Raw genomic sequence first — 16,532 nt, 5'->3', positions numbered from 1 at the left:
TACTTATGGATGACAAAGATATCAATATACTAATGAATGGTTTATTATTCATAATAACAACAATCATATAATGCAATTTAACATCAATATTAACAATCAAGATAAAATGAAATAAACAAATAAATAATAACGATGATAACAATGATAGTAAAAACGAAACGACATACCAAAAGGGAAAATACTAAAAAACATAAATGAGACAAGTAAACAAATAAATAAGTACGTAAACGAATGTAAGGAAAATGGTTTATAAAAATTTTGAACATAAAGAGTTAAAATAGAATGTAAATAAAATTTAAAGCTGCAAATTTATAATAGAACGCATGTAAATGGATAATATTAGATAAAATAATAATTATAATAGTAATGATGAATGATTAGAATATTAAAAGTAAAGTAATAAAAAAATAAAAATAAAGGCATGGATGAAAACAAACAAGTCAATAGGAAAAATAAATGAATAAATGAATCAAAACTAATGCAATTCGATAAATAAATAAAAATGTTTGAAAATGAATAAATAAATGAAATACTGAATTAAAATATAAGTGTAAAATTAAAAATAAAAGTAAGGGATAAAAAGTAGGCTAAATTGCAAATTAAACAAAATTTAAGGGGAGAAATCATAATAAAAATAGTGTTAGGCCCAAATCATAACGCGTAGATAATATTGAGGACCGAATGGAGAAATATACTCTGCTCTAAAAATGACGTCGTTCTTTATGGGACCCAAATAAAACTGAAAAAGAATTCAGGGGTAAAATCGAAAGATAAAAGAAAGTTAAATGGGGACCCAATCGAAAATAGCCTCAAAAGTGGAAGGACTGAGGGCACAAATAGACCCTTGGTCCAAAAACACGCGGATGCTAAGCGGGTTAGGGTCGAATTTCGGGTCATAGGCTCAAAACAACGCCATTTTGAGGCCACTGAAACAGGCCCTACACAACGTCGTTTGCTATGGCTAATAAAAGTCAAATTTTTTTTTTAGACTTCATTCTTTCCATGTTTTTTTAAAAAAAAAAGGGGAAAGGGGTTTTGGTTTCTCTCTGGGGGAAACCTAGAATCTAGCTAAGGGGCACGGCGAGCCTCAGCTGTGGTTCCGCTATAGCTCCGCAGTAGATGGCGGCCGGGGTATCCAAAATCAACCCTTTTCAACCCCCCTTTGATCCCTCTTGTCCCCATTTCTTTTTTAAAGACGCTAAAAAATTTTAAAATCGATTTGGTTTAGAAATAGAAGGGAAAAAAAGCAAATGAAAACACAGCAACCTCCACGCCATTTGAAACCTCATTAGAACCCCTATGGGTTATTAGGTTTTCGAATATTGGCAGCGTTTGACGGAGGGGAAAGCAAAATCGATCGGTAAGGTTTCTAATGTTTCTCTACTTATTTCAAAAAACTAAAAGAAGCACCTCTTTTTTTTAACTTTGCACTCTGATTTTTGATTGCTATTGTGCGCGTAAAAATACAAAGAGGTTGTTCATGGCTTTATAGCCGAATATTAACTACAACAATTTTCTTTTTTTTTTGTTCTTTTGTTCTTATGTGCTGCTATTCTCTGCTGTTGTTTGTCTGTTTTTTCGCAGGTACGGAAGAGAGCTGGAGTGGTATGCTGGCACGCGGTGGTAGTACAGCGTAAGCAGCTGGCGTGCAGCACTGGACAAAGGGGCTAGGTTTTTTTGTTGTTTTGTTTTTTTCTTTGTTGGGCTAGGGTTTGTAATTGGATTGGGTTGATTTTGGGCTTTGAATTTTGTTTGGTAATTGGGCTTGTATTTTTGTAACAAAACTGGACAGTTTTATTGAGTGCGGGCAAAAATTGGGTTTTACAGTATGGGACAAATCATATATTAAATTCTTGGATTGGGTAATATGTTGTTCGCAAATAACATAAAATCATAATTTATTAATATCACAACTAGTGCAATTTTTGGGTTCATAAAAATCAGATTGGATTTATTCAATTAACAATTTATTAAGTAAAAAATAATCAAATTATAATGAAAATTTTTTATAGGGAATAAAAATGATTTCAGTTTCTTTATTAAAGCGAATCTTTTTAAGCCATAAATTTGGTAAACACTACAATGTAATCTTTTTAAATGGGATCCTAACACGTCTCACCTTTGGAATAAAATATTATATTTTAGCGATAAGTGTGAGGTTGTGGTGAGTAGAAATAATTTGATTCGAAAAAATTAAATTTCTGGTTAATTAAATCGAGTTATTTAAATTTTTCGAGTCAGCTCGAATAAGTAATTCGAATTTCAAGTTCGAGTCGTGTTGAACTTTACAATTCTAATAACTCGAATAATTTGAATAATAGATTGGTGTAAATACCCTTTTGGTCTTTGTTAATCTTGAAAATGAACAAATTGGTCTCTCCCTTAACAAAAATTAAAAAAAAATTAAAATATTTATAAAAATTTCAAATTTTATATTTTTAAAAAATTTATAAATTTTTTAAAAAATTATAAATATAAAGAAAATAAAAATTTTAAAACTTTCTAAAATAATAATTATTCAAGTTTATCATAATAAGGTTTCTTTTTTTTTCTTTTTTTCTTTTTTACTTTAAAAAGGTTTTCAAATATATATATGGTTTCAAATTTATGCGCTCTAACATGTATTTAGTTATACTGTAATAATATTTTAATTTTACATATTTAATTCTTAAGTTAACTGAACAATTTCATTTGATTCGACTTGACTCGAATTTCGTTTCACTCAACTTGATTCGAAAAAATTTAAATCGAGTTAAGATGATAAAATAGGACCCGTTAACTTAATTAACTCAAAAATTTTTATTCGATTTGATCGAATGCTCACCCCTAATCCATGCAACTAGTTATCACAGTAAAAGAAGATAAAAGAAATGGTGTCATCCCTTCTAGCTGTTTGCTTTCTCTATTAATGGTAATATATATATTTTTAATATTAATGCAAAACCTATTAAACACACAAGTGCGGGAGGAAGGAGAAAGGAGAATAAAGCATTTTTTTTTGTTTTTTTTATAAATTATATCAAAAGTTGTGAAATTTTGTAATTATTTTTTTACTGCGTGTTAGAACCGTAAAAATCTAATGTAAACTTAAAACTATAAATTAGGATCTGTCATATCAAATCATTAAAAACAAAACTATATGAGGAAGTGTACATGAAACTATTGTTGGAAATTCCCCAGAAAGTTTTAATCTTTTAGGAAAATAATTTCTCTTTGTATAACTATCTGATGGGATGGAAAAGAAATACGGTATATATATATTTCTTGGGGACCACTACCTCTTTTTAAAATAATTGATCATTAAATCAATTTTGGGTATTTATAATTTGGCCCATCATCAAATTATAAATACTACTTATGGTATCTACACATTATTTCCATGACACTTTAAGACATATGACACTTATAACATAATTGGTCACTTAATTTTGTATCACACTTTATAATAGTATTATACATTATATATATGTGCCCATAATTGAGAATCTTAATCCAACAATCTCCCACTTGGGCAACATATGTTTCCTAATTGTACAACCATATGAGCTCAAAATTTGATATCATATATAACAGGTATTCTATAACAATATCATCCATCGACTATCCATATAGGATTAAAGCATTAATCATGACTAAACTCGTCAATGGTCACATATACAAATATAGTCAAATGACATAGATCAATCATGAATGTGTAGCATAGAAATTACATGCAATGTAAACCAAAGATGTCTATTTCCAACTAGTCATCTTTAAATTTAAGTGAGGTCAATATCAAATAAACTGAATAGTTCTTTTCTTTGGGTATCCAAAAAGTTTAAGCTCGTGCTCGCATAACGACCGCCAGCTGGCTCCCCCATTATACTCTGATCCATGACAACATAACGGTTGTCGATTGAGACCTCTACGTAAATTTCCACTAGTGACCATATAAAGCAAAATATCTTGAAACCAGATTTCCGCAGGATATGTTTCAGAGGTAATGGTCTCATCTCGGTAAGATATATGAAATGTGAGCTTCTTAGAACAATATCGCGTCACCGATAACTCAAGAATACCTTAAACCAAAAATTTTATTAATGACAAAAAATTTTAACACTGAAGCGGGGAAGAAAATCGAGAGAGAGAAATATTGTAAAGTGGAGGGATGAAGGCTGAGAGAGATGATGTTTTATAAGGATGATGGAGCATGGAGGGGGAACCCCTTTTATAGGCGTGGGGGAGGGGTGAAATTGCAAAGAAAAAAATATTTGTGGTCGAAAACACGTCGCAGGACTAGTGTTTTCATTAAACATCTTCAAAATGTACTTAAAATCGTCTAAAAACTTCTCGAGGTTAAAGTACTTTTTTGCAGGTTTTAGTGTAGATGTTAAAAAAACTCATCCAGCTAGGCAAGCTTTCCTATCTTGTCAGTGGGGAAGCTCGCCTAGCTAGACAAGTTTTCTTTACATTTCCATTAAAGCCTACCAAAAAAGTACCTGATCCGGGGAATCCCGAGTAAAATTTGAATCACGTTTTGAGACATTTAATACCCTTTGAAGCACACATCTGATAAAATTATTTGATCTGTGAAATGTGTTTTCGAGCACTAAAAAGAGTTTCATTATTCAATGAAAATGCGTATTCAGAAACAAATTTTGAATTACACATTCCTTCTCTCCTTGTTCTTTTCTGCTATTAAAGTATTGAAATATTTAGAACTTAGGCACGCATCAAATTCATAACTAACATTGAAGCGTTGAGTTGTGAGTGTCGTTTGCATTTATTTAGATTACCATTTGAATCTTTTTTTCAAAATATCTAATTCATTTTAAATTGAGCTGATGGAGCTAGTCCATATTCAACCACTTTTGCAGCTAATGTTGGAACCGAAGCTGAAATAGAAAGTCCTACTACACGATTGTGCGGTGAGTTCACTGGTTTGTTACAAAGCTCCTATTATGATGTTCTCGAAGCATTAATGGGCAGACATTCTTTGGTTTCTGACAGTAATTTAAACTCTGATGGCCATTATCAGTCGGGGTATGAGCGTAACCTAAACCTCGACACTCAGACACGACACTTAGTCAGTACGTTTGATTTCAACTTTATTGGATCGATGTCCTGAAGCGAAAGCACTTATATCGAAGGGCCATCAACCTACATCAGTTTGCAATCTAGTGTAGATTTTGCCAAACACATGGGGTAGAGAAAAATTGATGACTTACTCCCTACGACTGGATCCGACGATGGTGCATCAAATCTTTTGGTTGAAGATGACAATAAAGCACAGATGAGGAAGAAGATGTAGTGGAATGCATCAATTCCATACTACCTCGCCAACATACCCTTTGAATAGTAGATGCAATCATATGACGAGGGTCTACAGTACAGGCACACGACAATGAACCTAACTGAATGCATCAGTTCTATATTTAAGGGGATGCGTCATTTGCTTATAACCTCAGTTATAAAAAAAGCATACTCTTTTGAAGAAGTTGCCTACTCCTCACCTACACCGATAGCAGATAAGGCTTACCGGCGACTTTGAACCAAGTCATGTACTCCAAACAGGCCATCATGTCTGATGAGAAAAAGTGTTCGCGAATGGGTAAGAATTTTATCTTACGATCCCAAATGTCTATGTACTCCTTCTTGTAATCTTGTCAATTCTTGTCGATCTCCTCCCACATATCTAGCTTGTGCAATGCTTCCATGTCTCATGGTGGCGGCGAAATTTTTTACCTCCGCTCGAACTATCACATCACTCAATCTGATTCATGCATCTTCACCATCGCGTACACTATCAATGGCACCTTCGTGTCCCACATACTCTAAATGGCCAAAAATTCTAGCAGGAAATATTCTATAATATCCAGATCGACGTATGGCATCCATTCAAACTCTAGTGCACAATTATAAATTCTATTATGTATGAGATTTTAACTTCCAAATCATTGCATAATTATTATAGGTTTGAAAAAAATCAGTAACTTACCTTGGCTTTGGAGTGTTGATCTAACAACAGTCGGATATCTTCGAGCTACTCCAATAGTCCCACGTAACTTGGCCCATAATTCCACCTATTCAAGCGATATGTTAATTCAAACATATAATAAATAAACAACATCTACTATATTAGTACATATTATTGTCAAATGATTTTACATTGTCATCAATGGGAACGTATAATGGTCGCTCACTTGGGGACATAAAAATGGAAGCCATCACCATGCCTATGACAGCAGTAAGAGTAGACAACCACTGATTGACATCTTATCCGATTTCATCACCCGACACAACTTCCAGTACAACATGGCCAAGACAGCTGATCTCTAACTAAGTCCTTTGCATTCTTTGAAGTCAACTATGTGTAATAGCCACCTTATATGTACCAAATTTTATGATTTACTAGGCATTAAAATGCCCTTGTTTAACCTCAGGATGAATACTCAGACGTATTGTTCTTTAACGACGTCGAGCACATTCGGAGGAAGATATTTGAAACTAGTTTCCAACCACTTCATACCTATCTGACCACCTTGAAACTTGTTCGACACCTTCCCCAAAAATCCCTTGCAAAGGTCCTTTTACGGGGAAAGACTGTTGACCTCGTGATGATTAGCCCATCCTCTGGTGAACCGAGTTGTAAAGCTACATCATTGAGTGTGATTATACACTTACCGCATAGAAGAAGAAAAGTGTAAGCCACAGGCCTCCATCTTTCCACCAATGCGCTGATGAGTGTAGATCGAGTTTGCATCCATGAGCATACGAGATGCAGGAAGAATCCCGCGTCTTGCCACGAATTCCGATGTCTGTGCTTTTTGACAAGTTATGTATGAACCCCTTCAAAACATGATCGTCTATTTATTTATATTGACAAAATAAATTATTTTAAAGTATTTTAAAAAATAAAAACTTTAAATTTAACTTAATTAAAAATAAAAAAAATTTAAAATTTTGTCTTACCATTAACGCTTGAGCGATAGAAATGTGCTTGTCATCGAAACAAATCAGAGAGCTTGTCATTCGTGAAAATTTAATTGAAATGAATAATATACGAAATAATTAAAAAAACTATATTATTTTCAAACAAGTGTATCAAAAAATTTAGAACAAAATTTGAGAAAATTGAGAGAATTGAGAGTTTAGAGAGAATAAAGAGAGTTGAAAAAATGAAAAGAATGAAAAATGGCCTAGTGTTAATAGGGAAAAAAAATTACCGTTGGCCTTTAAAAAAATTTATTGTTGCCAATGTTGAAAAAATCATTGGGGAAATGACTGTTGGAGAAAAGTGCGTCCAAATGGGCGCACTTTTACACTCTTAAATAATGACTTATATCTCTAATTTAAAAAAAAAACCTAAAAGGCAAATTAAAAAAATAACATATAAGCCTAATTTATCCGGTATATCAATTTCAACTATTTGGATTCAATAGTGAGCAATTAAAAAAAAAAGGCAAGCAGGTTTGGCTGACTGGGCAACTTATGTGGCACAAAACGCATTATTTCCCTAAATAATTTGACATTCGTACTATTTTCAAGATAGTCAATACCATATTGGTGGACGTACTGTTTTTAACTAGTACTGATACGTATTGATACTATTCCATTCTGATGTACCATTTCATGTTTATCGCTAATTTTTGTAAAATATTTGATATATATTTATATATATAAAGTATTTACAAATATCAAATAATTAGATGAAATAAATCTCAAATATAAAATACTTATAGAAAAAAAACTTTGATTGAAGTAATAAAAAAATTAAAAATATTGATGGTATAAATTCAAATCTCACCTTATATAAATTTTAAAATACCAAATAATAATAAAATACTAACACGTTTGGTTCGTTGTATTGGAATAGAGGCGTAATGGAATAGAGGTGTAATGGAATAGAGGCGTAATGCAATAGAGACGTAATAGCAATTCAATTGTTTGGTTGAATGTAATGGAATAGAGGCGTAATAGTATTCTTGTGTTTGGTTGAATGGAATGGAGGTGTAATAGCATAAGGGAAAAAACTAAAATGACTAGAATACCCTTAGCAGAAATTTGTTTAGGTAAATGATTATTGTTATTGTTATTAAATTTTAATAATATTATTAATATCAATAATAAATAATTTAATCATATTTTAACATAATTATTATTAAATATATATTAATTAAAATATATAATTTAATAAAATTCTTAATATTAAATATTCTTATATGAATTTATTAAATCATAATATATAATACTATAAAATATAATTTAAAGTTATTATTATTAAATATAATTTAATAAAATTCTTAATATTAAATATTCTTATATGAATTTACTAAAATCATAATATATAATAATATAAAATATAATTTAAAATAATTATTATTAAATATAATTTAATAAAAATATATAATTTAATAAAATTCTTAATATTAAATATTCTTATATGAATTTACTAAAATCATAATATATAATACTACAAAATATAATTTAAAATTATTATTAAATATAATTAGATAAAAATATATAATTTAATAAAATTTTTAATATTAAATATTCTTATATGAATTTACTAAAATCATAATATATAATACTAAAATCATAATATATATAATTTAATTTTTGAATGAATGCAAATGATTCACTATGAATGTTTCATTCATAATATCTCCCCTGCTGTAACTTCTTCCTAGATAAAGATTGAAAAACAATAACAAACAAATAATTCAAAGGATTTTTTCATTAATTTTATAAATGTTAATTGGGAGAAGCAACTCCAGAAATCATCATATGTTATAAATAATTCAGCACTTATGAGCTAAACAAAGGAGCTTGATGATATCCCAATACACAGGATTATACAAACTTGATAGCAATCTTCCATCAAAAGTGTACGGATGAAGATAAGAGATGTTGACATTTTGGTAAGATAACGGTTCCAGGACAGCTTATCGCCCCAAAAGCGCAACACGATCCTTCTGTACTGCCTGTGTCAGGTTGATGTCAAAGAGTTCGAATCGTATGGGCATCTCCATCTCATAAAAGGGGTTCTTCAAAACATAATCAGTGTAGAGCTCATAAACAACTTTCAAGAGAGCCTCCATGTGCTGTGTCCCAGGTTCACAAACTACAAAGAACTTTGTCCCTGAAAATCATAACATGCATATTTGCAAAAGGAAATATATATCCAATATCCAATATCACTAGGTTAATTGATTGACTATAAAGCAGAAAGTATGCCCTATAACCTGCTTAGGCAAGAATTCAACTTAAAGAATAGCGGAGAGAAGGAAGGAAGATCAACTAGGAAAGGTTTTTAACCTATGCTGAATTTATGATATGGATGACTTTCCAAGCTTAGATGTTTCTGAAGCTGCATAGAAGGAAAAATTAAAACCAGATAGGAATACATCTAAAAGGTTCACCATTGAAGAATATTAACATGAACTCAAATAAGATGGATTAGGTAGTAAGTGCAAACTAGTACAAAATAAAAGTTCTGAATCAATTTGATCACCACCAATACCCATAATCCATCAAAATTTTCTTCTACTCAACTAAAAGTAAGAAACACATTCTCATTTATTTTCAAGAAAGACAAAGATTGGGAAGTTTCTAAAAGTTTGCTAATTTTTCCAACAATCATCAATTCTTAATTAATTTTAATAGCATAAATCAACCACTTGAGATGATTAGATTGCATTCAAACTCACAAACAATTGCTAAAAATACGAACTGCAACCCAGTATGCTTAATAATCACAAGTCTCTCTCTCTGAAAATAGCAATGAAACCACAATAACCATGCACACCATAAACCCTTAACAAGAAAAGAGGAAACAATTGATGAATAGCCCTTAATGACAGGGTATTATCCAATCATCCTCATCTATCAATATCAAAGGATGAAAGAACACTTCCAAACATAAGCTCAGTTCACCACTTTAAGGAATCAATCATGTTAGTAAGTGACTTGTTTCTCTGTGAATTCCAGCCAAACACCAAATTAGTATTAAATGAGAATCTAAACTTGACAAGTACATACAGATATGGAATTTTCAACAGTAATTTATGGAAAACATTACAAGATGTTCCTAAGACAATAGTTTTTGGGCTTTGGTTTTGATCATTAAAGAAAAAGTGATAAGAATTAACACCATAAAAAGCATTGACGGGAGAGGACTCACAAACAATATTAAAGTTGCAATTGAGGAATAGGGATCAATTCTAGGTTCCATTTCTTCCAGAAAAAATTGATTAACATTTTTAAATAGTCAAAGCTGAGATCTTGCAATCTTCTAGAAGACAAAGGGTGATTCAAAAAAAGAAAAATAATACCTGGTTCATTCTCCATGCATCAGACAGTAAATTTTTCTGGTTCTCTAGAAAGAGAGAGAATAGTGTTGATTAATTATAGATTAAAATATAGGAAATCCATGTGTAAAGTAAACCAAGAACCAAAAGCTAACCAGAATCGACAGCTTTAATTTCCCTCATGGTAGCATTAGCTGACATCAATGGTTTGATGAAGAACTGTGCGAACCTAGAGAGCAAGTGACAGGAAAACACCCAATCTCACATACATTAAATGAACATTGATGAAAATGAGAGCTAAAGAAAGACTGCACAAACAACATCTACCGGTCCAAAGCTTCTTCAAAGCAATCAGTGTTGACATAAAAAAAATAGTTGGTCATCTCAGAAGCTGTGAAGGCGTTTGTTCTGCCTCCATGCTGTAAATCAGGAAAAAATAAACTACGTAATAAAATCAAAGGAATACTATCTGAAAACAAGTCATACAAATAATTTTACTTCACTATAAGCCTCTTGTTTTATGTCATCTCTTCCAAAATTTTGAAGTTAATTTTATTCAAAGTTAGCTAACAATAATCAGTTATTAGATCACATACATTTTACAGGAATCCTTTCAAATTTGATGTTCAATTGGTTTAAGATTAAGATTTTTTATCTATTATATGTATTTCTGTGATTATAGTATTATTGAAATATTTTGGCAAAAAAAGATACCAAGAATTTGTAATCACCCCTTTTATTTATGCTTCAAAAATAATATTGATGCTTTTATAGTTTAAAAGGTTTGTATCAATAACGCTATGAGGAAGAAAATTACTAAAGTCACATACTGTTAAAATTTAAAGTAAAAAAGGGACAAAAAATTTCCAGGCAGTTCACAAATACAAATGGAAGATAAAATAAACGGATGAAAAAGATAAGCAATACCAAGAAAATGGGCAAGGCCTTCGAGGCCGTCAGGGTCACAAAAGGAACCGACACTCACATTCATAGAAGCAGCACACTGTAACATCAAAAAACAAAGAAATTAGAAAGAAAGAAAAAAAGAAAGGTCAATAGTAGTAATGGAATTGCTAATGAAATGAAACTGAAGAAGGAATTGAAAAATTAATTTGCCTTGTCGGTATCGAGATCGCTGATAAGAAGAACTTGAAGGGAATTTCTAATGACGATCCTCTGATACTCTCTTTTGTCAATTCTGGGCTTTAAAATCTCCACATCTTCTCTCCCGACCCCCATTTCTCAGTTCTCTACTTTTCTATGTTTGGATTTTTTTGTTTTTGGATGATTTTGAGTTTGGTTATGGAAAGTGGAAAGTGATTCGGGTGGATTTTTATTTGACAAGCAAGAAATCTGAATCTGAATTAAAAATTACCTGAAATATGATAACAGAAGGAGAGAAAGTTACATATCTGTGGGAGAAGATGAAGGAGAATATCTGAAATATGGCAAGAGAGTTTGAGGGCAGAGATTGTGTAGAGAGTTTAACGCAGATGAAGGAGAAGATGAAGGATGGCAAAATTTGGAAAATGGGAAAAAAGAGCGGAACGTAATAGCTATTCAGTGCTGAAGGCAAGGAATGACTATTACAGCTTCTCACGTAATAGAGGCTGAATGGAATAAGGCTGTATTACAATTACAGCCAACCAAACGTTGGTTTGGTGGTGGGCCCACCGATTTGGGGGGGAATGCATTCCTATTCCCCCAACCAAACATGCTGTAAAATATTTTTTAATAAACTTGATAGTCTTATTTCCATAATTATTTTCCCAAAACGTAACGTTGGTTCAGAAAACCTATAAAGTTGGATGTTGACTTTTTATTTGATTTAAAAAGACCTGTTATTATTTAATTGTTACTTCAACATAATACAATAAAAGCAAATTTTTAATTTTTAATTATACTTAGTATACTGGATTTTAATTGAATCGATTGTTTTTTGATTTTTCTTGAAAATAACATAACATGCAAGAAAATCAATCTCTTTCAAAAACACAAATTAAGCTTATTCTAAGTTTAGTCTATTTCTAAATGAGAGAAGAATTTCGACATACGTACTACAATTATTTCCATAAATTTGTAATCATAAAATAAATAAATACATTGATTTTTATTTAATAATTAAATCTTATTTCACCTTATATTTTTAAACTATGCCTTTCATTTTAAATCGTTATATTATACTCAACGTCGATAATGGTAATAAGAATAATCACAAAGCAATAAGAAAGAAAATTAAGAATACACAGATTTTACGTCAAAAATCTTTATCGGGAAAAACCACGAGTAGAAGAGGAAAAATTCAATATGTTGAAAAAACACACGATATAAGAGGAATTCGACTAAATCTATTCAAGGGTTAAACAACCCTATTATAATCAATGTCTAATAGAGGAAGTATCATTTTATACAGATTCAACTTGTGCGGCATGGTCTATACCGCAGGGGCGGAGTCCTAGTCTAGTTTGGTGCTTATTTCCTCTGTTTTATTTATTTAACAAGTAACGAGATTCGAGTCACACAACTCTAACATGTTCTTTAAACTTCAAACCATTCTATTTATATTTCTAAACTATCGAAATTATATCAATCATATCTTTTTGTTATTAGAATAATTAATTTAATCATTAAATGATACATCAGATCTTATGTTGCATAATTTAAAATGAAAATTCTAAAGAAAAATATATTGTAAAAATCTTAATTTTTAGGTTTTTGAAAATTTTATAGAAACCTTAACATTCACTCTCTTTTTTCAATTTTACTCTTCTTTTAGTTTTTATTTTATTACATAAGATTTCATGTGATGCTTAATAGTTTTAATATTGAAAGGATTTAATTGATATAATCTTAATAATTTGAGAATGTAATTAGAACATTTTAAAGGTTGGGGACAAAATTAAAATGAGTTTATAATTTAAACATATCTAATGAGATTAACTCATATTTAAAATTAGAAAATTGCTCTTAACTAGATGGAGAATTTTAATTCCTGTATTGACTCAAACTTGTTTTCACTTGTGAGAACGACTATGAGGGGACTGTTTAAGCAATAAAAATTGGAAATTTTGTGAAAATTGGAAAATTTGTGTCTATTTAACCAATTTGTTTGGAAAAAGGATGCTTTCATTATTGTTTTTTTTCCTAGTTGTAATTAATTAGTCTAGTCATCCCCCATTTTCTTTGGCTTTGACAATGATAAGTGGTGAATAATAAGTCCATGAATTTGAAAATATATATAATTTTTTCAGTGACAATTACATTTATTTGAAGCGTAAGTACAATTTTACTGTTTTTTTAATCTATAATTAAAATATTAGTACTGTAGAAATATACCCACACATTCAAAGAGAATTACTCAAATAAAAACTCATCACTTTCTCTCTTGAAAATTCCAACCCAACAGCCTTTAGTCACTTGATTACTTAAATGATGGAAAATTGTATATGTTTGTTTGTCTTTTTTTCCTTTGGGATATTTTTAGGAATCTTATTAAAAATATTTGGTAATTAAAATTTTGAAAGAAACAAGTATAATTTTCCATCACTTGATTAATGTTATAATTAAAAATAAGTTGAAAAAATTGGATCTGATATACAATGTATCATCTTATTATTTTTTATAAAAGCAAGTAATTACATTAGTATGAAAATTAAAAACATAAAAATTCAACTTTGAATTTTGATTGAATTTCTTAAAAATACTAATTTAAAAAAAATTATTGGATTAGGTTATTTTTTCGAAAAATTATGGGGTTAGACCGGAGCTGAAAGCATTTTCCTTTTAATCCTTTTTTTTAGAGTTAGGGGTTTGGTTTTTTAAAGTAGGGTTAGGTTTATGGTTTTGTGGATTTTAGGGTTTAAGTTTGTGTAGGGTTTTTTATTTTCTTAAGTTTTTTTTAAATATATTTTTTTTACTTTTTTATAATTTTTTTAGATGTAAAGTTGATAATTATTTAATTTTATATTTACAAGTATTATATTTACACCAGTCGTATATTCAAATTATTTGAATTGTAAAATTCAATTCGATTCATAATCGAAACTCAAACAACTCGATTTGATTAAATATTAGTTCATAATTTTTTCGATTTTTTGATTGCAACTGGGTTTTGATAAGTTTTTTTTATGGGAGGTTGAGGTCGATTAGATTTTTAGTGCATTATTTTCGAACTTTCAGAGCATTTTTTGATGCATTATTTTTGAACTTTCAGTGCATTATGAAAATAATTTCGAACTTTTAGATTTCTTCAGAAAATATATCCTAGGAATCGCGAGATATCTAATGGATGAGTGGGAAAAAGTGGGGAGTTGAAAGTGATAGAGGGAAAACACTCTACATAGGACGCGCTTTCAATGCACTATAAGAAAAAAAAAACACTAAAAACACGTCTAGCTAGACATGTTTTCATGCCATGTTAGTTGAAAACGCATCCAGATGGACGTGCTTTCAGTGCTTTTTTCTGACAGTGCACTATAAACACGTCTAACGTGGAGTGTTTTCTTTCTAGCACTTCCAACTCCCCACTTAGCCGAGAAAATTTTCTGAATCAATTGTCACTCACCCTGGCTCTATAAAAGCATGGCTTTCAGCATTGAGTGGCATAAGGCATTTTCAAGCAAAAAAAAAAAATTGTAAGAAAAGGAGGAAGTTTGCACATAATGTGTAACAACCTGGTTTAGACCCTAATCAGAATAGTGGTTTTGGGACCACAAATCTAAGTCAAAAAATGTTTTAAAACTATTTTTGGTGTTTATAGTATGTGAATTGATATGTGTGAAAGTTTTGTGTGAAAATTTTATCGTTTATGTGCTCGATTAAATGAAAGGACTTAATCTCGTAAAATGTAAAAGTTATGGTTTAATTGATTAGGTGTTGAATTGATGTGTTCTTTTAATTTGGGGTCCTTATGTTGGTAATATACCATTAAAATTATGGATGGACAAAAAAAACCTAAGGTTAGTGTATTTTAAATGAGATTAAAAATGCTAATTTGGTAATAATGAAAATAAATGATAATATAATAAAACATAAAATTAAAACCATGCATGTTCATCTTATTCATGGCTGAATATTGATAGAAAAAGAAGCCATGGTTGTATAAACATTTCGGCACTTTGAAACTTTAAATTAGGTATGTTCTTTGCTCGGTTTTTTATAATTTTTACGTTTTTATAATTTTTACGTTTTTGAGATCATTGCTTCGAATACTAGCTAGCCTATGCTTGAATTTTGAATTAGTTGTGGATTTTGTGATTTTCCATTGATGAGAGCTTGTTGTTTTTGTTGTTTGATGATGAAAAATATTTTTTTGTTGTTAGATTATTAAGTTTAATTAAGTGATTTTTTGGTAAAAATGTGTATTAAGTATTAAATTGAGAAATTTGTAAATTCAAGGGTCAAAATGTGAAATAAATGAAAGAAATGGGCTGCTAGGGACCTAAATAAAATTTGGCTATGCTTGGGTGTGGTGAAATTTTGAATATTTTGTATTTTGTAAAATAGGGACTAAATTGTGAAAAATGTGAAATGTTAGGGGCTAAAGTGCAATTTTCCCATTTATGTGTTTTAGGATGAGTTTGAATGAATATATGAATAAACAAGTTAAATTTTATTAATTTAGATCAAGAAAAGAGGAAATTGGATTTAGATCGGGGGAAATCAAAAGTTGTCGAATAGTCGTCCCAGTTCGTTCGTCTCTATATGAGGTAAGTTCGTAAGTGAATAAATGATGTTAAATTGAATGTATTTATTTTCTACATAGTTGAATTGAACTGTATGTATGTATAACTACATTGCCGAATTGAATTTAGCATGGAATGATTTGTTACGAGCATGAATTGATCGAATTACGACGTCCGAAAGCCCTGTACGAACCATAGGAATAATTAAGATACATATGTCATGATATAGGATTTCGATATGTGATTTCGTGTAAGACCACGTCTGGGACATTGGCAAAAATTTGAGATTTACGTGTAAGACCATGTCTGGGACATTGACATTGTATATAATTTCGTGTAAGACCCTATCTAGGACAGTGGCATCGGTATTCAATTAGATGTAAGACCACGTCTAGGACGTTGGCATTGTATGAGCTTTTTGAGCTATCCGAGTATCCTTATTGATTCCAAATGGTTCAACGGGCAATGTTAAGACGAGACCGAATGTGAAATTGAACTAAATGGCTCAGGTACGAGTAAGGTTTAGATGTTCATGAAAGTAAAGGTAAGTAAAGTTTTA

At 30.5% G+C, this 16,532-nt stretch overlaps 1 protein-coding gene and 1 long non-coding RNA gene across 2 annotated transcripts; one reads left to right on the top strand and one right to left on the bottom strand.

The window, feature by feature from the left end:
- The first annotated feature begins 576 nt into the window (after positions 1-576).
- LOC121229153 (uncharacterized) lies at positions 577-1,829 on the top strand. Its single transcript, XR_005926777.1, has 2 exons — positions 577-1,360; positions 1,585-1,829. It is a non-coding gene; the product is annotated as an uncharacterized lncRNA (long non-coding RNA).
- Positions 1,830-8,698: 6,869 nt separating this feature from the next.
- On the bottom strand, positions 8,699-11,984 carry LOC107931369 (insulin-degrading enzyme-like 1, peroxisomal). The gene is made up of 7 exons (XM_041112575.1): positions 11,406-11,984; positions 11,217-11,292; positions 10,617-10,708; positions 10,445-10,518; positions 10,314-10,357; positions 9,298-9,349; positions 8,699-9,121 (listed from the first exon to the last, which is right to left on the bottom strand). Exons 3-7 carry the CDS (start codon positions 10,670-10,672, stop codon positions 8,925-8,927), a joined length of 423 nt encoding a protein of 140 aa, XP_040968509.1. The 5' UTR covers positions 10,673-10,708; positions 11,217-11,292; positions 11,406-11,984; the 3' UTR covers positions 8,699-8,924.
- Between the last annotated feature and the right edge of the window lie 4,548 nt (positions 11,985-16,532).

The sequence above is a fragment of the Gossypium hirsutum genome, chromosome A05 (genome assembly GCF_007990345.1).
Source record: "Gossypium hirsutum isolate 1008001.06 chromosome A05, Gossypium_hirsutum_v2.1, whole genome shotgun sequence".
NCBI lineage: Eukaryota > Viridiplantae > Streptophyta > Magnoliopsida > Malvales > Malvaceae > Gossypium > Gossypium hirsutum.
This window is presented reverse-complemented; position numbering and strand designations above follow the sequence as displayed.